The 25,184-nt window shown below is 44.0% G+C and overlaps 1 protein-coding gene across 2 annotated transcripts in view; it reads left to right on the forward strand.

Moving 5' to 3' along the window:
• The window catches only part of Su(Tpl) (Suppressor of Triplolethal), a 50,013-nt gene that overhangs the window by 330 nt on the left and 24,499 nt on the right, over window positions 1-25,184 (forward strand). For both annotated transcript variants that reach the window (XM_066743191.1, XM_066743190.1), the window contains exons 2-3: window positions 2-450; window positions 11,608-11,655. In XM_066743191.1, coding sequence (XP_066599288.1) covers window positions 319-450; window positions 11,608-11,655 — 180 coding nt within the window. In that variant the 5' untranslated portion in view covers window positions 2-318. The remainder of the gene's footprint in view (window position 1; window positions 451-11,607; window positions 11,656-25,184) is intronic.

Raw genomic sequence — 25,184 nt, forward strand, 5'->3', positions numbered from 1 at the left:
GGGTCCAGGAAAAGCAAGAAACTAGCAAAGAACGACGATTATCGACAGTTTTATCGAGTTGCACAGTGCTCCCTTTAGACCCCCTTGTCGCAAGATACTTCCGGCTCGGCTTGTATTCGCTCCAGAAGATTCCCTAGTGTTTCCTGTATGTATTCTCCTATAAGGAAGTGAGCGAAAGCCAAAATTGAGTGACCGGGGTGAGCGAATCGAGGAGAACGTCAGCTGGTGAGCTTTTACGAGGCAGACGGAGAAACAGAGGAACGAAGAGAGAGAGAGAGAGAGAGAGAGAGAGAGAGAAACGTTCAGAGAGATAGAGAAATGGCGGCGCTGGTGGCAGGTGTCCAGTATGGTTTGTCGTCGCACAGTAATTTTCACGAAAACAAATCTCTCATCTTCGTTAAGCTAACGGATTCGGCGCAACGTGCCATCGAGGATTACCTCCGGAATCGGGTGAGTCTTAAAAATTGACATTTTTTCATTAAACGAAGAACTTTAGTGCTATCTTCTTTCTCCAAGTCTTTTCCCCTCTTGCCCCTAGTCCCCTCTTTCGTCTCTCTCTCTCTCTCTCTCTCTCTCTACCTTCTCGCTCTCGTGCGTAAAGCCTCGAATTACGCGCGAATATACATGTGTTCTCTGTGTGTGCGCGCGTGTATTTCTCTCTCTCTCTCTCTCTCTCTCTCTCTCTCTTCCTGTTAATTTATACATGTGTCTGCACGTCAACGACACGCAACGCCCCTGTGTGCGTTCATGTGTCGTAATATAGTGCCGAGGAAAGAGAGACAAACCGTTCGCCATGTTTCGTGCAAAATTCGTCTAAATTTCTCTCTCGAATATTAAATGTACACCCACTTTGGCATTGGAATTGCGTTGATTCTCGGCCAAAGTACTATCGAACGCCGTTTCAATCTTAGCTTTTTTCGTGGATTCCATGAAAACTTTTCCCCGTGTTTCATACAGGATTTCTTTTGATGAATTTCCATGCAATGTATGATGAAAAGTACACAATCGTGTTGAGAATACTACGTTAATTCTACGGCCAAAGAGTTTGATCATAAAGAATATTATTATCGCTTTTGGAAACGATTTGATTTCGCTCTGTAGAAAAGTTTCGACGCGAGGTCGAGGATTTTTGTTGGATTTTCATGGATCAGGGAGTGTTTCTCCGTGTACTTGTGGCTTTTCCAGTGGAATCTCCGTAGTGTAGAGTCGGTCGAGCGAAGCCACGTTGGCTGGCGAGCAGCTGTTAAAAATCTTAGGCTAGCCGAGATGGGAATGAAAAGTCCGAGCGCTGCGAAACGGGCCAACCTAACCTAACCTACCAAACGAATAATCACTCGGACGTAACCTAACCATATGTTTTGACAACGGCGTTACGTAACGCTGTTTCCTGACAAGACAATTAATATCATAGATAGTTCCAGATTACTCCAGATACACTTCTCATTAAATTTCCTCGATAAGTCCCTTCTAATCCATATTTTTCTACTCGACCAACTAGCAAAAGAAAATGGTCGCTCGTTTGGCGAAGGTTAAAAGTTTCAGCAATTGTCAGGCAGTGCAGTAAATTCTTTATTTTTATCAGCCACTTCAAAATTCTCTCTCGTTCTCTCTCTCTCTCTCTCTCTCTCTCTCTCTCTCTCTCTCTCTCTCTCCTTCACTCTAGATAATTTTTTATACTTGGACGATCAGCGCGAGTGGCGCGTTTTAAATTTATTAAGTAATAAACAACAACAACGATAAACAGCTGATCACGTCAAATTCGTCGCGTTTGTTTTTTTCTCCAGAGAAAAATAATTATTCCGTAGATTTTTTGCAGTAGACGACTCTTATCTCGCACAATAATCACGTGTTTATATTTTTGATAAACGGTGACTTTATCTATGGCTCGAAGAGGCATTCTTTAATCCTCGGTTGAATAAGTTCTTGGAGTAGAATCGAGATGGAGCAGTCTTTCGGCTGTAAATCAATTATAAAGTTGTTTACAATAGCGATGTAGAGGAGAGAAACATCGAAATCGAAGGATGTGGAATTGAAGGTTCTGAAGTTGCTTGGCTGACGATTTCTACCGGCTAGCGTGCCAGGGGGGCAAGGCGGAGGGGGCTCTTGTTAAGAAAAAAGAAAACAAGCTCATGGAGAGCCCCCTCTCAGACACACAGCTGTTCCCTATATAATCTGAATAACCTTTCGTCGAAGCTTATATATTGCCCTGAGAAATAAGATTTATAATTGAAGTTTCAAGAAAATCCAAACAATAATATTACTGCCGTACTATAACAATAATTGTGCATACGCGTTTAATTGTCTCGCGTCTATTTACCTCCCTGTTTTCTTTCATTTCGACACGAAACATTGGAATTGGAGTATGCCGATGTCGATGGAAAAGGAATCAGAAAGCAGCAACAAGTGTCAAGCCAAGAAATGGAAGGCGAAGCACACACTCTCGGTCTCTCCCCGATACGCTTATAAATATTTCTCTTTGCTTATTATATTGCAAATGGAAAGCTGAGAATGATCGTTGTTCTTTTTTTCCAGGTCTTTTCAGATTTTTTAAGACTCTCGACCATAAGAAAGATTGGTGCGTTGGGTTTGCCGCTGCTACTTCCCCCCACCTCGTTAAATTGACGACTTACGTACAACAGAGCGAATAGCTTCGATTTACGCACGGCATAGAATAAATTATGCGAGGTGAAAGTGAACGCCGAGATAGAGCGACGAGGGGAAGCGCATTTTAAAAAGTAACACCCGTTCGTACTGCGGGAGCCTTGAAATTCCATGAAACGTGTTGCTGGCCGCGATCCAATCATCTGGATCGTCCGTTTTCTTCGAACAATTAATTCGACTGACAATCGAAGAACGCTCGAGTACTGCTCTCAAGGCAGATTTTCCTTTGTTATTTATTATTATTTTGTTAAACGTTTATCGTGGCTGCGATCCAATTATCTGGATGGTCCTTTTCTTCAAACGATTAATTTTTCTAACAATGATTGAATTGCGATCCAATCATCTGGATCGTTGTTCTCTTCAGACAATTGATTTTATTAACATTCGACTAGCGCTCGAATACTCTCCTCTCTACCTGGATTGCGCTTTGTTGCTTATTATCATTGTTGTATAAATCGTTTATTGCTCGTGCGATCTAATCACTTTGATGGTTCTTTTCTTCAAACAATTAATGTTCTTAAAAATCGAACGATATTCGAATACTCTTCTATTCAGTTTGTTCTTTATTGTTATTGTTGTGCATTGCAAGTTTACTGGCTGCTATCCAATCATCTATATCGTCATTTTCTTAATAGCTGAACAATACGCATTGAAATATTTTTTATTCAGTTTTTCCTTCATTATCCATTATTTTTATTGCACTGGACGTCATCGGTCACGATCCAATCATCTAGATCATCGTTTTCTTCGAGCAATTAATATTCTTAATAACTCAATAATATTCGCGTACTTTTTTATCCAGTCTTTTTCCGTTATAATCCATTAAATGTTTATTGTATCAAACGTCACTGGCTACGATGCACAATCATCGTTTTATAAAAGAAAAACATTAATTTTCTTTAATATCTCAACAATATTCAAATATGCTTTTATCATTTGCGTTTTTTTCTCGTTACTTATTGTTTCTATTCCACGAAACGCGTTACATGCTAAGCACAATCTAATAATTGAGATGGTTGTTTTCTTCTCGAAACAATTAATTTTCTTAATATTTCAACAATATTGAGATAGCGTCTTTTGTCCAGCTTTTCCTCTATCATTTATCGTTTCTGTTCCATGAATGATTATATATGCTAAGCACAATTTAATCACATCAGGATCATTGTTTTCTCGAAACAATGAATTTTCTTTGAATATTTCAACAATATTGAATTAGCCTTTTGCCTACGTTTTTCTTTATTATCACCGTTCCATGAAAGACATAAAGCAGGATTCAATCACGAGGATCGTCGTTTTCTCGAAAGAATGAATTTTCTTAGGACCCGAACAATGCTCGAATACTCTTTTTAGCCTATTTTACCTCTTACATTTATCGTACGCCGAAGAATGCATTTTTTGTTTTCCTCACGAATCAGTTGGCCAGTAACAAAGACTCCAGGTGAAATCTGAGATTGCGCAACTTGGCTTGTGTATCGACTTTGCGCTGAGGTTACCGTCACGGATTAATGGGACGATAAGACACTTGCCGAGGTTCCATGGAGGATATTTTTATTATTTATTGTTTCTGCCGTTGTTTTACGACGCCTCGCTATTGACCTTTCGAGCGATGCTCCGATTCGCCCGTGCATTCTCTCTACGTGCATCCTACGATTTCAGAACGGCCGTCAAAGGTCAACGAGAATTCCTAATTTTATTCTCCTTCTGGACCTAAAAAAACTCGCCACTCCAATGCACATGCGTATACATGTATATAAATACAAAGAAAACCAAAGCACTCGCTTAAAAGTGCAAACAAAGAAAAAAATGCACAAATTTACCTTACCAAATCACCCTTCTGACAAAAAAAGTCAACTTTACTCTCAGCGATTGCTTCGCATTCCATAGAAAAACGTTAGAGTCTCCCCGGATTCGTTAGATTGGTGCGCGAGTGGGAGTGGCCGGGTGTTTATTTTTTAACGCGTTCCAGCCGCGAATTAGCCAAGTAACGGTGATTCCAGTATAATTTATTCCTATCTGATAATATCGCGGCGAAACCGTGCTTGAAACTCGAGGAATTTCGAGCCTATGGTCAAATAATAATCTCGCTCTAGAAAGCCTGCGTGTACGCTTGTTTATTTCTCGTACGTGTACTCTTGTACCGAATATTATTAATGTAACAACATTGTCGAAACTCGTGGTGAGTTTTGCTGATCGAGCATAAAAGAAAAAGGATTGAGCAGTGTCGAAGAGAGAGAGAGAGAGAGAGAGAGAGAGGGGGGGGGGGAGTGAATTGTCAAGGCCGTTTCTCGCGAGACCGAAATCACACACGCACACATTGGATCCTAACCTCCTAACCTCAATTCCGACGTAAGGTGGCACCACCGAAGAAGCACGTGGCCTTAAGACCGCCGCGTAAGCAGCTTAAGCGCCTCGCGTCGGGCGACGGCGACGACGACGACGACGACGACGATGTTCTCTCGCACTCTTCGACAACCACACAATGTGCTAATGAATTCCCAGTAGACGCGCGTGCCTTAATCGATTTCCCCCCTTAAAAAGATGGAGCAACGCCAATTATCCTTCGTTACAACGCCTTTCGAGTAAAACAACTTGGCAATTTTCAGCGATTCGCTTCTTTCTCCCTTTCTTCCTCCACCCCCCCCCCCCCTACCCCTCTCTCTCTCTCCTCCTTGTGCACGAACAACTTAGCTTTTCGTTATCACCGATCGATATCGGACCTCGGATACACGCTTCGGACACGCCTCGTTGCTTCCCAGATTTTCTTATTCATCAAGGAGATGGAGCAAAGGATGCAGTTTCTGTCGATCCAACGCATTTTCATCGCTTTAACGCTGTCCGATCGAAAAAGACGAAATTATTCCTTTGAAATTGATTTGCTTTCCGGAAGATCCGCGATAAATCTCTGCTATTTCTCGCGCGTCTTAACTCGATTGGTTTTTCTATATAGTTTATACAATGCAATTGTAACGTTTACGAGTGTTTTATGCGAGATTTGATGTTTTTAAGCAATTTCCGCGGAATTATCGTAGCTCGATTGGTCAACAGCGAGGAATTTTGATCGTTGTTATTGTTTTGTAACGTAATATGGTGTATTATTTGGTCCGCGTAGGATTTTTGTACGGAGAAGCGCGCTTGGCTTTCTGCGAAGTGCATGTATTTGGAGAATTGGTGGGAGCGCAATGTCACGTTTTCGAGTAAATTTCGTGGAATACGCTGAGTCGATTGGTGAAGTGCGAGGAGGGACTTGATTTTTCCATTTAATGATGTACACATTGTACATTCGTCGAATAGAGTTTCTTTGAGAAGAGGAGGCATATAGTTTGAGCACCGCTATGAAATACATTTGTTTGGTGGGACTAATTGAATTGGTGCGAAAGCAGCAGGCAGGCAGGCAGGCGCCTACGTCGCGGCGCCGTTCTTCCTTCCTTCCGATGGAAGCGTCTTTTGTCGACTCGTAGGGAGTAATTCGTCGTCGCCGGCGCGGTGCCCGCCTCGCCGCCGTCGTGCTTATGTACCTGTGTTTCTCTGTGTGAGTCAATGAGCAGGAGAGAGAGAGAGAGAGAGAGAGAGAGAGACGGTATCTCCTTCCACGAATCGATAATGTACCACTAGGTACTCCGACGCCGACGCTTCTGTCGCCAACAACCCCTTTTCAAAGGAAACCTCCTTCACCCTCCTCTCCCCTCCCCTATCTCTCCTTTGCCTTGCAATCATTCGTCCCTTACCTTCTCTACCTCGATCCACCAACCTCTAGCCATTTTATTACATGGTAAAAGAAAAATAAAGCATATCCTTTATTTCACTACAACCCGAAATCGACATTTATCCTTATAGAGGTCTATTGTGAGAAAACCTTTAGAATTATACGCCTTGCCATTTTCTTTTTTTTTTCCATCTTTATACAATTATACATGTACTTGCGTGCTCGTGCTCTCTGGTTTTAATAAAATGAAATACAACGTCTGGAGGAATTTCACTCGTTTGATTAAAAGTCAGTGTCAACGTGCATGCATGGTTGTGGGCCTCTTGTGCATTGGAAAACCTTTATGCCGACGTACATTGTCAATAGTTTTTCTGCCCATCACCCTTCGATCGTGTCTCTTTGCTTCTGTCTCGACCAACGATGGCACGATTCATCGCGGCGCCGTAACTAAATACGAGTAATTTAACACGAGACGCTGTATTTACCGGATCGTTTAACGCCATCGTTAATACGCAAAGAAAAGTGGACGTTGTTACGAAAATTGATGGAGAATGCTCTCCTATGTAGTATACACATGCACAATATATATACACTTTAAAGTCTATATTACCGAAGGAAAGGAGTTAATTGCAATAGGAATTGTATAAAAATAACAAGTGAGAAATGAGAAATGAATAAACTCGTTGATATATCTCGGTTGGTTAATTTTCGGTGATAATCAGAAGCGACGTTTCAGCCAGTCTAGAAAAAGAAATCCAAACCAGTTTTCGTGCACGTATATTGCGCTGGTTACGCGTGCTCATTAAAATGCGAGAGAGGCTTGATATTTATATCAACACGCGTATGGAGTCTAAAAATAAATGGGACAAAAGTAGGAGAATTACGGCTGTTTACCGCGTACTTGGGCTGCATAGAATTTAACGTTACGTCGGGGGTGGTTTTTCCGAGTAAAGTTGGGGGAGAGAGTGCAGTGGTGGGTCGATGAGAGAGAAACGGACAATATAAAGGGCAAAATGGCGGTAGGAATGAATAGGGAGAAGCAAAATAAGGCATCCCTGCAGGGCAGGTGTGTCTTTTGGGATCACAGGGACCACTGCTGCACACTCGATTCTATTCAAACTTTCCAACCAGCTCGGAAAAGTCGTCGACATGGGGATTCTCCGAGGCTCCAGGTGAAAAAATCCAATTTTCCCTCAATCTCACCGAAACATCGACCCTCTATCAAACGCTTCTTCTGCACGTACCAACCGTTTTCCAACTATTTCAGCACGGAAGACAATTGTACAAGCTGCGATCAAGCGTAAATGCGATCGTTTCCTATACGAATCCAATTAAAGTGCATCGCATCTTTTTCAAAAGTACCACGTTTCTCCAGCTGCGCTTATATGTATATTCCCATTCGTCCATTCTCCTTGAAACAATGTTGCACGGCTCGCTTCTAATATCTCGACCCGAAATTGGCAAATAAACGATCCAAGAAATTGAAAGGATAATTATAACCGAGAGAATCCATGTAAAACCGATCGGTTCTACAATTCCACGTTATCCTGCAAATAAGCCAAGCAAGGAAACCCGTTTGACATTTAATTATTACAGCCGCTCGTTTAAAGGTCCATTTGCAACACACTGTGTGGCTTGCATATGAAATTACATAAACACGCGTATAAATTTGTATTAATCCCTGAAAGAAACCAACCGGTGTTCTCGCCAATGACAGAAAGTAGATAAGAGCGTGCAATAAAAACGTTTGAGGTCGGGTAAAGGAGCGAAGAAGAATGATTCTTCGATCGTCGCCATCGACAGGCCAACTCTATGCTCTGGTAGAGAAAAAATTGATTTTGGTGCTCGTCTTCGGGACGAAGAGAGGAAATGGCGCGATACTCGAGAGAACAAGGCAAATTGCGGGAAGGAAGAGGAGAGGTTCTCGCAGCTGTGCGGAGAATCACTGTGTTTGCTTATCGCGGCCACGCCTAATCGCTCTGATTACGGCACTGCCGGTGTCCCAGATCCTTAAAGTCCGCTCGCGCCTGCCACCATGCGATATTCCGTCGTGGCAAGAGAGCCTCCGCATCGCTGATAAACGCGCGCGCGCGCGCGCGCCCTGCTGTCATTATCTCGAGGGAAAATTTGCCCTTCGACGAGCGAAGGGTGGGTTGGCGAAAATAATGCGCGCGACAGCCAGTAAATATTTCACTGGAAGGAGGTTCGCGACCTTTTTTATACCGGACCCGCGCAACGTTAACGCTCGCTGCCGAGGCGTGGCCAAGTTTCAGCTGTTTACGTCCCCCCCACCACACTCCTCGCGAGGCACCACACACACGCGTGTGCCCCGCTCTACGATGAAATTCGCACACCGTTGCACTTGCTCGTGCGCGCGCGCGCGCGCGCGACAAAGATTGGCGAATAAAGAAAAGAGTTTGGCGTCGCGGCGCACGAGTCGTGTTGGACGTTAAAGCGCAATTTGATCGAGGTGTCCGTTGGATCGATAGAGAGTACGCGTTCGGCAGCAGCCGGATCTTTCTCGCATGATATCTAGGAGACCGTGTGCATGTGTGTGTGTGTGTGTGTGTCGAAGGTGGCGACTTGAACGCGCGCATTACACGCGAAGGGAGCCAGTCGAGTTCGCCGGCCGAGAGAAAGTGAACCAGTTGGCGGCGTTGCCGAATTTCGCGGCCGCTCGAGCCACTCGTACTCTCGACCCGGCAACCGCGCTTCATTTACTTACCCCGAGTCCTTTTAAAAGTCTCCGGCACAGCCCTCCTCGCTCTGGCGTCTCTCTACCGTTAAAACCTTAATTGCCACCGGTCCTGCGGCCGATCCAGCAACTTTTGGCCAAACCCACCCACGCCTCGACCGCCTCGTTAAAACAAGCAAATGCCTCTCGTAATCGTTCACGCACTCGCGTAATTCTTCGTTACCAGCTTCCGATTAGCCCCGAGCTTCTCGGAGAAAAAAACACCGCAGTTTTTCTCTCCAGGCGTTACATATTCCTGCTTATCGATACTGGCGCGCCTTTGGGATCGGCGGAAGAAGAATCAGCGATTAAAACGGAATTTATGGGGGAAACGACTGGATTCGGTTTAACTGGTAGACCGGTGATTGAATTTCGGAGTAAGGATACGTGCGTGGTTGCACGGGGACGACGCGAGCGGAGGAGTTATTGACCTGCGAGGGAGAAACGAGGGTGAACGACGGCCGAGCATTCCCTTACATCGCAGGGAGAACATTATCGAGACAGCTTCCCTCTGGGTTATAATCCACCAAGCCCTTTCCATAAAATTAACTGGCCAATCTATTTGTGCGAAACTCGCTCCTCTTTGCTCCTCTTCTCCATTTCGAGAATCAACAACGAACGATAAAAATAAGTAGGATGCTTGGATCGTTTCCGAGGAGAGTTTGCGTGCTTTTAATTGGTCGCGCGAGCATCCTCGGAATATAATAAAGTGCCTTATCTCTTCCTCGAAGGACCGATTGGAAGCTCTCTACCGGTAAATACATACACTTTGACGCATCCGTATATATACTCCGAGGCGTTTAAAGTGTCAAATTATATATACACGTTATGCTCCGATAAGGATATTCTTTTGTTTCGATCTCGAGAGACAAGACTTTGTCTGTCGCGGGGTAGCACGCGAGTGGGTTGTTACTTTCTTTCCTCTTTTACCCTTTTCCAATGCACGGATAAGGCGCAATTTCGCCAAGAGGGGGAATGCGTGGAATGCGCGAGAGCTTTCCGGATATAGCCGATCTCTCGACACTGCGCCGCCGCTTTCGAGAAGGATAGAGCCCGAAAGAATGATTTCGCGATCGACGCGCGCGATAATTAAAATTTTAATGAATTCCTGGGCAGCGAAAGCGTGCCGCGTGCAATTATTCCATTAGGTTTATGTAATGTCGTGAAAATAATCGGCTCGAGTTTCTGCGATGCCCCCCCCCCCCCATCTCACGCCTCTCGACCGTCTTCCTCCAATTAGACTTAATAATACGACCATGCTCGTTTCACCTACTGAAAAAAATGCTAAAACCTGCAGGCGTATAGAACCACGCAGACTTTTCCAAATTGCGCAAGTCGCATCGATTGGTACGGACGAAAACGAATATCGGACAAGGTGGAAATATTTGCGGTATCGATGCACCGTTGCGCGCCTCCTGGCACCATAAATCTCCGCCAAGTATTCGCGACTGTCTTGAAATTTTCCAGCTGAAAATTTATCGCACTTAGCGTCTAATAAATATACCTAATGCCACTATATTACACACGCGTTTTAAAAGCGAAAGTACTTTTTAACAAGCGCCCGAATGTTCATAAATAATCGAGGCGAGGAAAAACTTTATCAAAGCGTATAATATTGATCGATACGAGCCAGTCAGTGGCCGGAGAAGCGTGTTGACTCGAAATTTCTCAACGAGCAAATCAATTTTCAGGCTGCGGCAATAAACGAGTAATATAGGCTGTGTTGCGTTATTGCACGAAGAAGCCTGAGAAGAAACGACGTTTCGAGGGGGGGGGGGGGGGGAGGGAGGTGTGCTCGACTCATTAATCGTTGCTTTCGTGCAAAAGAAACGCGTTCGATGGGAAGGAAGAGGAGGAACGAGTGAGTCTGGTGTTTGTTTACACGGCGCGCGTGGATCGGCGTGCCACTACCGCGAGCGCTCGCGCCATGTAAACAAAACGTTTAGCCTCTTTCCACGAAGATTATAAAGACAATTTGACGATATAGTTGGAGATGAATATGTTCCATGTACGATGAAAATAATGTTCTCGTCCCCTCGCTCTGTGCGACGTGCGTTTGTCCAAGTAGAATCGAGCACACCGTTCAACCTTTATCCGCGCGCGCGCGCGCGCGATTTGTTGTGCCAATTTTTCTACGGAGCCCATTGAGAGAAACACAATTGTGCCGCGCTCTGCCAAGGTAAATGTTTACAGTCGCTCGCTCGCTCGCGCGCGCGGGCGGGCGGGCGGGCGCAGGAAATGGTGTAAGGGGGGGGGGGGGTGGAGATATGGCGAACGAGAGCCACTCTCTGCTTAAGGATCAAAAGTATTGCGCAACTGGCGCGTGACGAAATGAGTTTTGCCACTTTCAATAGCCCGATTCGATCTTTCTCGTGCAAGGTTAAGAGACACCAGTGACGTCGTCACGCGAGGCAAATCCCCACTCGGTCCCCCGTCGAGCCAACATAAGAAGAAACTCTGCATGTGCGTGTAAAGGCGAATATTAACTTTCGTTCTATTTTTGTTTCAGAATAAGACCAGCCAGAATCCAACTATACAGTTCCTAGGAAACGAAGGGGTGAGTATTTCTATTTTTTCCCTCCGCTGCTCATTTTCAACACTCGAGTTCCTTCCTCTCACCGTTATCGGTCGATCGCGCGCTCGCTCGCTCGCGCAATTTTCAGATAATTTAAGATCGTTTTCTATCACAGTTGGCGTGGAAAATTTTTATCTCGTCTAACGATAATCGCTCAATTAAGGGTTACGCTGCTCACTCGCGGCTCGATAATCCACGAGATAATAAATATTCTCTCCGTGTTGGTCGCGCGCGCGCGCGCGTTCTAAATTATTGTTGCGGGGGATGATGGACGAGTGGAGGAAGAAAGGATTATTTGGGCCTAATGGGCTGATCAAAGGCGAGGGGTTCGTGCCGCTGGCTTACGTATATAGCCGATGCGACTTCTAATCCCGTTGCGCAAGTCCGTCGAATTACGTCATCCGCGAAGATCCCGCGGCTCTCGAAAACCGCCGAATTTCTCGAAAGAGAGAATGGAGAGTTATTTGTCGCCGAGAGCGAAGAAACCGTAGGCGCGAAGCTTTTCTCGAGAATAAATTTCTTCGCCAGTTTCCTGCACTGCCGGCAATTTTGTTTCTGCCTTTGGGAATTTTAACTGGCCGGCGAACAATTAATCGATTTCACATTAAAGAGAAATTTCCTGTTCGCAGAAAAAAGTGAGAGTGACGGCGATCGCGCGCGCGAGTCTGCTTATACATATATGTATACGAGGGCAACGGGGTACTATCGCTCGATCATTTCGAGGAGCGAAGGTTCCTCGCGCGCGCCACTGAAAGCCGATCGAGGTCGTTCTCGCTGCAAGAGAGCCTCCGCGCGCGCGCGCGCCTTTTCACTCGATTGCAAATTTTCAACGTAAGCCTGTTCGATCAAAGGAAAAAGAAAAGAAATTGAGCGGTTGGAACGAGCTTGGAAGAAAAACCAATCTGTCCGCAACGTTCCCAAAACGTTCCTATAGTATAGCAGTTGCGAAAATAATCGTCTCCTCTGGACAGCACCACGAGTCTAGCAGGACAATCTTTCGAATTACCGATGCGTGCTCGAAAAAGCAACCTTGGTCCGAGCCGAAAAAAAAAAGAAAAAAAGAAAGAAAAGGACGAAGAGAAATATTCGAATGGAAATGTTGATGAAAGACTCCAAACGATTCTATCGATGGAGGATCTTGCTCGGAGTGTCGTTGACCCTCGCGCGATAGAGTTTCTCCTTCTCTCTTCTTTTCTCCCCTCTCGATGAACGAACACGCACTGGTATTTTTCTTCTTTTTTTCGGTGCTGGTCGAGACTCTCTTTCGCGCGACGGTAAATAAATAATTGATTGGAAACCGGCAGCCTAACCTGGGGGATTATAGCGAATCATCGTTGTTTACGATCGTTTATTATACACAAGGTTCGCTCTCGAGACAGTGCTTGGTCGGTAGAAAAACGAGCGTCTCGAACTATCCGCTCTCTTAAAAGAGATTTTCTCGACTCCTGGCGACCTTTGACTGGACCGTCGATCGGAGGAGAGATGTCGAAGATCGATGCGTTGACCTTTCACTGGTGAATCGTTGTTGGAGGAGGCCAGGCCACTCTCGATAGTCTCGATAGAGCGAGCGAGTGAGAAATCGTTGGCAATGGCGCACGCGCTCGCCCGGAGAAACCTGCGGCGCGCGTGCCTCGACTCGGACTCGAGGCCCTCGAGGAGATGAGTCGCCGCAAGCACTCGCGTCATCCAGGATAATCGTAATAGTGCTCTCGGTAATCGTGCAATATTCCACGCTCCAATTACAATATTTCCCTATTGCAGCCAAACCTCCTCCCTGCCATTAATTCCATTTACAAGATTACAACGTTAAGCCATTTCTCATTCGCAATGCTCATTTTTATCCTCCTTCGCCCTCCACGCGCACAAGGAGATAATCCCTCGCGATACGCCAAACGCACTAGTGCTAAATTTACTTGTATGTGTATCATCAACGCTTTAGCTTCTTCCACTTTTTACCACCAGGCTAATTTTCAGCATTTTCTTCGCGTCGTACGAGATGCTATATTGCAAGACAGCAATCAGGAGGGATTGTAATAGTAAAGCGCGTCGAGAGAGAGAGAGAGAGAGAGAGAGAGAGAGAGAGAGAGAGAGCTCTTTTATCGCGATTCCAACAAATAATACTCTCTGCAAACTCCCTCGGGAAGATTCTTTAATGTTATTTATTCATTTTAAAACTTTCATTCTCTACGACAAAGAATACTCTCAACGCGCTATTTGTTTTTCTTCTTTTTTATTATGATTTCATATTTGTATAGGTATTATTAACAATTGCATATATATATATATAGAGAGAGAGAGAGAGAGAAAATAGTTAAAGGGTAAGTATCAATGTTTACATATTTTTCCTTCCGTTTGAAATGGACATTCGTATACTTTTCCCACTGTTCCCCAAGGTGACAAAGTATTGAGATATTCTTGGAAATGGACTATGGGAATCCCACGTGTGCGCGTCTGTGTCGTCTCCCCCCCCCCCCCTCCCCATACTGCTTCTTATAAGCACCCTTCTCGGAGTCGAAATGATCGGCCCATAGGAATGCACCGCCGTTATCCGTTCCACGATATTTCACTCTGCTGCCTACCGACTTTTATTTGTCTGCTGCCTTCGACCAATAGCGCACCATGTATATACCGGGTAGCCATAAAAAACGGCATAAAAATGGAATTATCAAGCTGGTCCATCCAACTGTTCCTTCCAGGATCCTGCACGTAGCCGAATTTTCCGAGGGCACCAGTGGAAATCCACGAACAAAGAAAATGCTCTCTGCTGCACGAATAAGAATTTTTTCTTTTTTCAATTTTTTTTTTTGTTACTTTCCGTAGCGGGCTCCGCCAAGAGCGGCAATTATTCCAGCATAATTCGCTCGTTTAGCAGACGTCCTTGTCGCGTCTGACGTGTCCAGGGAGACCAACCTGTATCCGTGTGGTACACGGATGCTCCCCATTGTGTTGGATGCTGTTTTCCTATATGTATACGCGCGCTAAAAATCACACGATTCAATTGAAAGAGGCGCCTAATGTTCCATCCTTCGAACAACTAACGCAACTGCGCTCTCTCTCCATTATTTATTAATCTCTCTGTGCATACTTGTGCGCAGTGAGACTCAAAGATGAATATGTAGTTGCAAACACAAGCGCGCTATCGGCGCAATATCTTGCTAGGTCTTGCCATTTTTCGTATACATACGCACGTTCTCACTTAAATGTCTCTCTCACTCTCTATTGGTATTCATGGTCCCAATAGTATACGTGAGAATGTAGTAGAAATCGTGATGATGCGAGTGTTAATAAAATGTACGATTGATACAACGTTTAATTTGTATAAGTGTCGAGTGTACAAATGTGTTGTGTTTGGTAAGAAACATATGCTGTCTGTGAATTCAGTAGTTTTTGATAAACTCTTTTAAATACACGCATATAAATATCCTCGTTCGATTATCATTGTATTGGTTGCACGGTGCTAATAAATATAAAAGACTGTGCATAGCAACGATCGTGGAGTTGTAAATGTTAATAACGCATACATACGAATGATACAATATTGGCTGGCATGCTCGTGTTAAAGTGTTGAATAACAAGCTATATACGTAGGCACTTGTCTGACTTTTAGTGTCCAGCAGCGGCAAGTTTCACGCTCGCGCGCGCGCGCCCGCGCGTGTATGTGTGTGTGTCTTTGCGCTCGCCTTCGCATTGTTTCTCGCCGACTGTGCCTTTCACTCGATTTCTTAGCGACGCTGCGACCGTTCGCACGAAATTCCGCAAACTGGATTTTCCCTACTTTTTGGAAAAACCCTGAACCAGTATGAAAGGGGGAGAGGGGGTGGTAGAGAAGCTACGTATTCGAAAATTTCGCCTCTCAAGGTCGCATCAACACGAAACTCTGTTCTAAACGAGAGATTGCCCCAACTCTGCCTCTCGGAATGCTAAGAGGCATATATTCAATTAAATATATGCCTCTTATATTAAGAGAACCAAAGTATGATAAATTCTTTGAAGAGCAAGCAGGACTCGTATATATATATAGGAAATGTAAATTTTAATAAGCATATATATGGAGAGAAAACCGTTTGATCGACGAAACGCTCGATTAACGTTCCTATAGATATACAACGTAGCGTACTTTTTAGCCTCTGATTCTAATAAATTTCTATTTATAGCCTCCGGCTAAATTAGTAGCGTGTTTGGTGATGAATGGGGAGGTAAGGAGGGAGGGGGGGGGGGAAGCCTAGATGAAATAATTAGTGGCGTGAAATGTGTATATATACAGAGAGTGTGTGGAGGAGGGGCGCGTCCTTGGGCTTTTACAGCGCGCTTATCTTTTTGGTTTTCGCTGCGTCCGGTGTTGCTCGTATATATATATATATATATATACATATACACGGAAGTCAAATCGCCGCTCTGCCGGGGACTCGTTGTTTTCTCGCGGAGCGTTTCCGCGTATGCGTATGCGCACGTACCGCTCCGATATGTTTGTGCGCGGACAGGCCCCGTCCGTCCGTCCATCCGTTTCTTCAGGAGGAATTCCAGTGGTCAGTTGCGGCGATCGGCACGAAACGCACTGCTGCCGTAACAGTTACTTTTACGCAGCTGACCCACTTACCATTCTAGCACCAGTCGAATCTAAACACTCGCCACAATGAAAAGTGGGTCAACCCAGAAATGATCCACGCGACGGATCGATCGAGATGATCCACGTTAAAAGTTTCATCGCGGGCAATCCTTCTCTCTCTCTCTCTCTTTCTCTCTCTCTCTCTCTCTATGTATGTGCACGGACCCGAAGATATCTTACGCTTCTTTCGATCTTTCTGGCCAGATTTATCGGTCCAACTCACTCGGGTTAGACCGAACGATCTTTCACGAGTTGGTCTGTCGATGATACTTCAATTTTATCCAGAGAACAAGTTCTTCTTTTTTTATTCTAGACACCGTTTTATATAAACTTTAAGGTTCGGTGGGAAATTTGGTTTTAGAATAGTTTTTTGTCAAAAGTTTTTCGAAAGTTCTTCTGTCGTCCGTTCGATCGATCGTTCGATTAAATTAAATTGTCGTGGCCTGGCCAAACTGGTTCCGAAGACCTCCACCCGTCTCCCATCTCAAGAACTCGGTAAAAAAAGCTTTTGGAATTAGCTGGAATTTCTAGTTTGTATCACGAATCATCGCTAACAGAGATAAGAAAGCTTTGAAATAAAATCATGTAGCCTTGTGATAAATTTCACAGTCTTGCGTAGACCGAGTATTATTTAAATGCTATAAATTCCTGTTGTTTCTTCATCTTAATTTAATAGCCGTGCACTTGATTTCTTCAGTTCCAGAAAATTCTATTTATTTCGTTACTAATAAGGAGAGAACTTGGAGTCTCTGATAAAACGATTAATTAGGGTATACAATAAAGAAGCAATGAATAAAACGTTCTTGTAATTTTTCTTTCCTTATATTGGAATTTGATATAGAGTGTCGAGTAAAGAAACTTTATAATCACAAAGGAGATTCATTAAAGAATGTATTAAATGCTGATTTGTTCCCTGTACATACAATATATAAGAGTTTATATATCTGTTATATATAAATTCTCTATAAAATTCTAAGGGTGCATTTTAGTTTGCGAACTCTAAGCAACTTGGTGTTGTAGTTGAGACTAATGGGGTTGTAGCTGGATCCTCCCATGGTGGTGGTTACGCGTTGTTTATTCCTCGCACACGCAAGTAGGTATAGGCGCGAAGCTCCGGAAAAAACACGTGCTGCACGCGATATTCCAAGCGTTAAGACGATGTTGCATGAAATATTTATGCAGGAGAGTAGGGGGTGTCGCGCGCGAGAACCACCCCTCGACAACCCCTCCCCTTCCTTGCAAAACCCATGAATATTTTACGACAACGCGCAACCATCGTCCCAATTCATTTTTCAACCATTATCCTCTTACGTGTCTTCGCCCAAACTTTATAAACGATTCCTCGATGATACATAAATGTTCATCTCTTCGTCGGAGAGTGCGTTAAAAAGCGAAAAATAAGTAGAGAGAATTTTTGGACATTTGGAAGCGATATCGCGTAGATTGCTAGTTATGACACGTCGATGAGTGACTCTAGTTGGGAACGCGCGCTAGAAAAGCTGATGTCACTGATTACCGTTACGCCAATTTTGCCGTTACAGGCAAAATCTATCGAATTTCGACTGGAATAAAAAACGAATAGTGTTTGGGCTGATCATCCGTCGATACTTTTCATCCGATTCCCCATAATACCGCGGCTCTTTTCGCTGAATCCTATAAAAACAAAGTGTGAACGATTATCTCGACGAACGAGATTGCTGGTTTAATAAAGAAAGGAAGGGAAGAAAAAAACTGGTGCATGCAAAGTCGACGGATTTAATCGGGTCTCTCGCTCTCTTTTTCTCTTTCCCTCTTTTGCTCTTATCGCACACGGCACAGGAAGATAAACACGTGAAACCACGTAGTTTTATCAGCTCCATGTGCGTATACCATTATATGTATCACTTTTACTGGTTACATCAGGAGGGGGAGGGGGGGGGGGGAACAGCTGGGAGCGAAAGAAATGGTAAATTCGATATAATAAACGCGAGGATTGGCTAATCTGGGATAGATCGATGCTAATTGCCATTATAAATATATACCGCATATATTAATGGAACGAAAGAATTTGTCAGACGAGTGTGCGGAGTGAGACTAATCGTGAGAACGCGAAAGGACAATGGCACAGTGTACGTGGTATATAAAGGAGATCCTGGAAACGATATACCATGCTGGATAATTATAATTGGATATGCTAATTGTTAATTCGACATAATCCAGCGAATCGGCCGTTTTGTTCAACGGGAAATGAAAAACGATGAAGTATTTCCGGCTGAAATGGCGCGTTCGGCCTTGCCAGGTTTTCACTTGGAGGACTTGGAAAGCGGAGCATGGCCCTACGGGCTCGATTATTCTCAAGGATATCGAGAGGGGAGGGGACACACACACACACACACAAGAATATCACCGATAAATCAAGGTCAACGTTGTGCAGGAAAATTTATTTTTCCACTTTTCTTCTTTGTATTCCAGCTTAACGTAAAACAAAAGCCTCTCGATGTAATCCGAGCCTGCCTTATCTTATCGCTCGTTTCAACATCAAATGGAAATCCCCACTTTCTATTGAAAACCACGATACGGTGCGAGTAATACGTCCGACGAAGATATCTCGCGCTTCTAATTTTTATATATATATATATATATATATGTGCCTGTGTCGTGCGTGTACGTACCTCGCTTAATTATTCCGTCTATCATCGATTCGTCGAATGTCTGCATATTCAATAAGACGAGAGATTGTAAATTATTTTTACTTATTACGCACTGTGTTGTAAGAATTTTTATTAATCGAGACTAAATGTTCTATTTAATAGAAGAAAAACGAGTATGTATTCATAGGATTAATTATAAAGTGGAGAATTTTAATGAAATCTCTTATGCGAGGAGTTTCTGTCTCGTCATCATTTATAGAAACCTCCGGATGGATATTTTGTGCCATTTCGAAAACTATAACTTTTCTATCTCATATTTTCATATATATTTCTCAGTCAACTCGGCTAATTTATTCATACGTTTATATGAGGAGCTAATTGAACTCTTTTCGTATATAATTCAGCAATATCATCTTCCTTTGCTCTTTAGTCGCAAGAGTTTCTATCGGGTTTATTTTTCAAGAGAAATCAAGATTTATTTATTAATTATAATAATAAGAGTTTAATTGATTGAATTTTTTAAATCTTATGCTAATTACCTGTACGACTCGCATAATATCAACCCACCACCATATAGTTTGAAGATACATCGGAGTAACGTGTGAAACGCGTTGAGATTGTTCGTTACGATGGAAAATTATAAGGTTTTATCTCGAGGGGTCTGCTTTTTACCCCTGTTGTCCTCCCTAATACACATGCAAAACTCGTACATATATATCAACTTTCAAAAATTCACTTTGTACATAACCTGTTGTTTTTCAAGAATGTTCGGTCATTTATGGCGATAAGTGTTGAGCAGAGTTTATCGCTTTCTCAGATATTTTCTCTCGTTTTCCGGAGGTCAAATATTTATCCGTTAACCTCCACGATAGCTGAGACGATATTTCGCGTAGGTATTCCTTATCGGCTTATCGCTAATACTTTGTATGCTACTTTGCATTATCCAAGATAATTCACTTTCCCCGGAGCCTCAAATTTCCTCCAACCGTTTAAAATCACCAAAAAATTACATCCTACCTCTCTCTCTCTCTCTCTCTACCTTTATATTTCCTTTCACAAACAACGTCATGCAATTGTCAAGAAAATAAAACACAGTTGGAAATGTAGAAATGAATTATTATTTTCTTTCGACAGAGGGATTTTGTATTCTCAGGTGACAGAGACAAAGGTTGGATAAATAAATATATAGAGGCAAAGTTGGGTGGTTGTTTGCTCTAGTGTACGGGAAGAGAGGGAGGGGGAGAGATTATATATCGCGATTGCGCCTAAGAGAAAGTAATCTCTTCTACAGAGCGTATAGAATAATATACACAGACCTACACACCGAGAGCGCCGCGACTCTATTGTGTTTCGCAACGGTGAACATTCTGCTCGCTTAACGGTTCGACCTGTGGAAGAAGCAGAGGGGTGGGGAGCGAGGTTAATTGTGAAACACCCGGTAGACGCGCGAGCTCTCTGCAACAACCGGTTCGCGCGCTCTGTCAAACGCTCCTCCTCGTATACTTGCCCCCCAAGGACGCGCCGCCGCCGTGCCGTGCCGCTCTGTCAAGATGTACCTCCATCAAGATAGAGCCTAGAACTCTGCCGTCTCTCTCTCTCTCTCTCTCTCTCTCTCTCTCTCTCTCTCCCTCCTCCATTTACTCAATCACAAACCGTCAATGAAATCTGACGGAGAACTTTACAAACACGTAAAAATCTATAATGTCCTTATGTATAGAAAATTATCTTGGATATTTTTCTTTATCGTATATTTGTGTCATCTGGATCTACGAGATTGTATATTTCTTTACTCGATCGAACATTGAATGAAACGCGACGATGGATTTTATTAAAGATAAATGGAGAGAAGGGTACACAAAGTGATTGAAATTCTTTTTATTATTTATTTACCAGAAGATTTATCCACGAGAATGGATTCCTTCGGTTTATGCAAATTCAGATCCGGATTCTCTCGTGCGAGATGGAGAAAACACGAGTTGAAGAGAGAGAGAGAGAGAGAGAGATGGGGGGGGGGGGGGGAGAACGATCTACGCACTTTTGAATCTACCACGGAGAAAAGCGCAGCGGGCGAAAGTGTTCTTGTAAGTCGTCGTTCCGTGTCCCCCCCCCCCCCCGTCCACCTCTATCCTTCCTTCCTTCCTTCCGGTCCCAGCCGGAAACCCGGATACTCCTCGCGTGATTAATAGATCGTTCAATTCTCCAAGGAGACCTTGCTTGCCCACTTTGCAGAATGAATTATGCGATGCTAATAATAGAGCCACCGTGAATTATCCAATACAGAATATTCAAGCCGAAGAACACAGTAGAGAGATATTTGTTTAAAATTCTGTAATGAGCGTTAAATGACCGGTTTGCGAACGTCCACGAGTTACAATTTTCTCGTTAATCCTCAAGGAAGTCTGTAGATATACGAGTAACGTAATGATATCCGAGAGCAGCAGCTGCAGGAAGCATCTAAAGTTTTAAGCCAGCAGGAAAAATACGTAAAATCTCTCATTGTATCGTAGAAACGACCATGATTATCCTCCTCGACTAGATGAGTAATCTAGTCGCCGAGAGATAAGCTTGCTGCAACTTTGGAGAAAATCGCTGAAGAAAACTATATAGTCATGTTCGCGCGAGCATTGCAAGAGTTGTATACTATTTTTGGCAAATGCACGAATATAACGACGCAATGATACGAGCGAGGACTGCATCGGGGGAAAAGTAGGAAAATATTCTGTCGTTGCATCCCTGCGAAGGAATTAGCAAGAAAAGAATATCGGTGGAGCGAGATAAGCTCGCGAGTTTGCCTAAAATGGAGCAGGATAAAATTGTGCGCGTAGGAGGGGCATGGGAAAAAAAGGAAGTAAAGGTGGAACGAATGGCACGTAGCCATGCAGCCGTATGGTATAACGGCAATCGCGAAATTTTCTTGGGAAATTACAAGTTTTTGCATCGGATAGGTTTTGACGATTCGCTTTGATCAGTGGACTAATTTATGTAAAAAGAAACGAAAGAGTTGCGTGACCGAAGAGAGCGGCGGCGCGGCGAGAAGTGCAAGTTTCGAAAGGTTCGAATGGCCGCGGCGGCCGGTGTGTCGTTGCGCTCGCAGCGTGTCGCGCCTTCCTCAGCCTATTTATCATCGGAGAGCGGGGGTGTCGACGAAATTCGTTTATTTCTGGAGGTGAGGACCCAGGCCGTAAGAGTCCACGTGCGCGCGCGCGCGCGTGCACACTTTCACCAATACTTTTACGTGGATCCAGTCGATTTAACGGATATCCCCGCGCAGCAGCTGCGTCCTTCTCTTCTTCGAGCAGCGAAAATCAGGAGAATCTCACGCAAAGCGAACGAAGCCTCGCGAAACGTTGACTCGCGAGTCGCTCTACTCCCTGCTATCCCGCATGCTTTGCGCTGGCCCTCGATAAAAATGACCTCGTTTCTGTCAAACGGAGATTAAGTAACTGTGTACACTTCCTTTCACTACCAGAGATCCCTTGGATGTATATATAAAAAGGGGCCTCGCGTCATTTTTCCTGAAACCTTGCGACTCGCGGCGCGCCATCTGTGCACTGCACCGATCCTTATACGTACGTCTTTTCAAGGATACTCGCGACGAATCCATTTATTTATATTCCGTGGACAGTTTCTTTCCATTTTCCTCAATCTTCAATTTGTCTTTTTTATCCAAGGTATTCGAGAATCCCTTCCTCCCTCCTCCTCCTCCTCCTCCTCCTCCTCTCTTTCTTGGATTCTCTTCTTCCCTGGTGGTGCGCCGTTCTTCTTCTCTCTCGCACGCGCCTTCTCCTACTTAGTGAGGAAGGTATGTAGGCTGTGCCACATCCTTGCCCGGAAACCGTTACACCGTTGGCTTTACACTCAATGGAGCTCGCCATACCGTTGTTCCCCATACACGAATTTCCTTTACTTTACTCATTGCCAGAGTATACTAGATCGTCACTCTTTTCTCTAGCCGTTTTAATTATCGTAAACTTAATAGTGAATCAATGCCAGTATTATTGTTCATCGTATACACGAATTTCCTTTATACCTTAATCGTTGTCAAAATATACTGGATCGTTACTCTTTTCTCTTCTGGATATTTAAATCATATTCCGCGTATTCAGATTTTTTTCTCTTAATGTAATTATTGAAACAAGTAGAAAATATCTTGAAATTGGTGAATTTATTAGAGAGATTGATGAACGATTTTTCGGCTCCTCCTAGGCCCCTCGTTAGAGAGTAAATCGACTCGATCGGGTAGCCAACGAGTCGTCTAGTTGGTCGACTTTTTTGTCAACTTTCTTTCCGATTACTCCAGATACGACACCAATGTCGATGGCGATGCTGTGTAACGCTTTTTCAACGAGAGCTTCGCTGAGTAATTTGTGACACTCCGGTCAGATGAGTATATATACTGGGTGTTCCACGAACGATGGCCATATGCCAATAATACCATCCGATAGGGGACAAAAATCTAAGGAAAAAAAGTTGTTGCAACTTTTCTGCTAGCACTTTTGGTTCAAAAGTTATTTGCAATTAAAGATTATCGATTACATAGTAGCTCCTTTCTTAAAAAGGAAGATTGTTTTGGTCGCATTACGCGAGGCCAGAAAGATTCTACGAATTAAAATCCTAAGAAATACACAAAGCCAAATATCCACTTGAGCCTATTCAAGTGGTGTGTTTATGTTTTGATTGTTTTAATGGCGCGCAAACTCGAAACAGCCGATCGACCTTCGACCACTTGGATAGGTTCGAGTGGATGTGTGTTGTGGCTTTGTTTATTTCTTAGTATTCCAATTCACAGAATCTTAGCATTTTTGGTCTTTTAATGTGCGCGACCAAAACAATCTTCCACTAATTAAGAAATGCTACTTTAATGGATAATATTTATGTGCGAGTAGCTTTTCAAGTAAGGGTGCTAGAAAGAAAGTTATTAGGACTTTTTTACTTGGATTTTTCCCCTCTATCCGATAGTATTATTGGCATGGCCATCGTTCGTGTGGGACACCCTGTATATATGTATATCGACTGGAAAATGGATTTAAGAAAGAGCATAAAGAACGCGATACGATTTACCGTGCACTCTTATATGCAAATCATGGTTCGATTGCGCAACGTGTTTAGATTCTACGTCGAGGTAGACTTTTCATTGAAATTCGTTTTGTAGTTTGTTTACGCGTTCCTTTAATAAGGCTAAGGGGATGTCAAACTGCATTCCGAACGACGCGGCGCGACGCGACGCGACGCGGCCAAGTCGATTTCCGAATTCCCGATTGCCGTCTATAGCGTGTTCCATCTTTGGCACGAGAAATCAGCGTGCTTTCCTTCTCTTTCTTCCATTTTGCACGGCGAAATTCGCGGGCTTCGACGATCCAGTAAAATATCATTTTTCAATGAGCCGCGCGTAACGCTAGAATTTCTTCATTTATTTTCAAGCATTTTGCAAAAGCTTGGATTTTAAAGTTAAAACTTCTTTTACCGCCACAGTCTTGACGAATTTGACAAATTGCAGTATTTTGAATGATTTTCCCGAGAGATAATGTCGAATTTTCCTCGCGTGTACTCGGCGCGCGCACGTGGTGGATCTCGATGATGGGGAAGTGGGCCGAGAATTATTTATACGTCTCGGCCGGCACAGCTGATCTCGCGCGCCTTCTCCTACCGTTTCTCTTTGCCTGTATTTTTCAGCGACGACGACGACGACGACGACGACGACGACGACGACGTAGCACAAGGAAAAAGCATATTCGGTCTGCTACCGCCGCGCCGCCGTGATGGAAATAGTAACGCACCCTCCGGAAATAAATGCCGAGTCTCCGCCGCAATAATAAGGATCGAGGAAAAAAATCATTTTCTCCACACTGGCCGTCGAGACTGTTGGATTCCGATCGTTCGATTCGTTATTCCATCTCTGTCAGCGGCAACCTTAAGGGGCGATGCAATAGCGGATTTTTGTGTATTCTTGCAAGAAAGTGGGAATTTTGCAGCGAAAACGCTCCGCGGCGCCCCTGCTGCGAAGGATCTAGAAATTTTCGCGTCTACGTCAGTGCGCGCGAGCTGGTGGGTGGAGTTGGCTAAGGACGCCCACGCGGCGACGCGTGACGTCATCAGGCGTCGATATTGCAGCAGAATTTTCGAGAAACGCCCTTATCTACCAGCATGCCCACTCGGCAGACTCGCGACGCTCGTTTATCATTCCAGCTCCTCGACCGCTCCATTGTCTCTCTGCGATGTATACACACATCTATATATATATATTAATTTCAATATCTACAGGCGAGGAGATCCAC

This window comes from Prorops nasuta, unplaced genomic scaffold (assembly GCF_024137725.1).
Source record: "Prorops nasuta isolate Cenicafe-Biocafe unplaced genomic scaffold, Cenicafe_Pnas_1.2 PNAS00032, whole genome shotgun sequence".
Classification (NCBI taxonomy): Eukaryota; Metazoa; Arthropoda; class Insecta; order Hymenoptera; family Bethylidae; genus Prorops; species Prorops nasuta.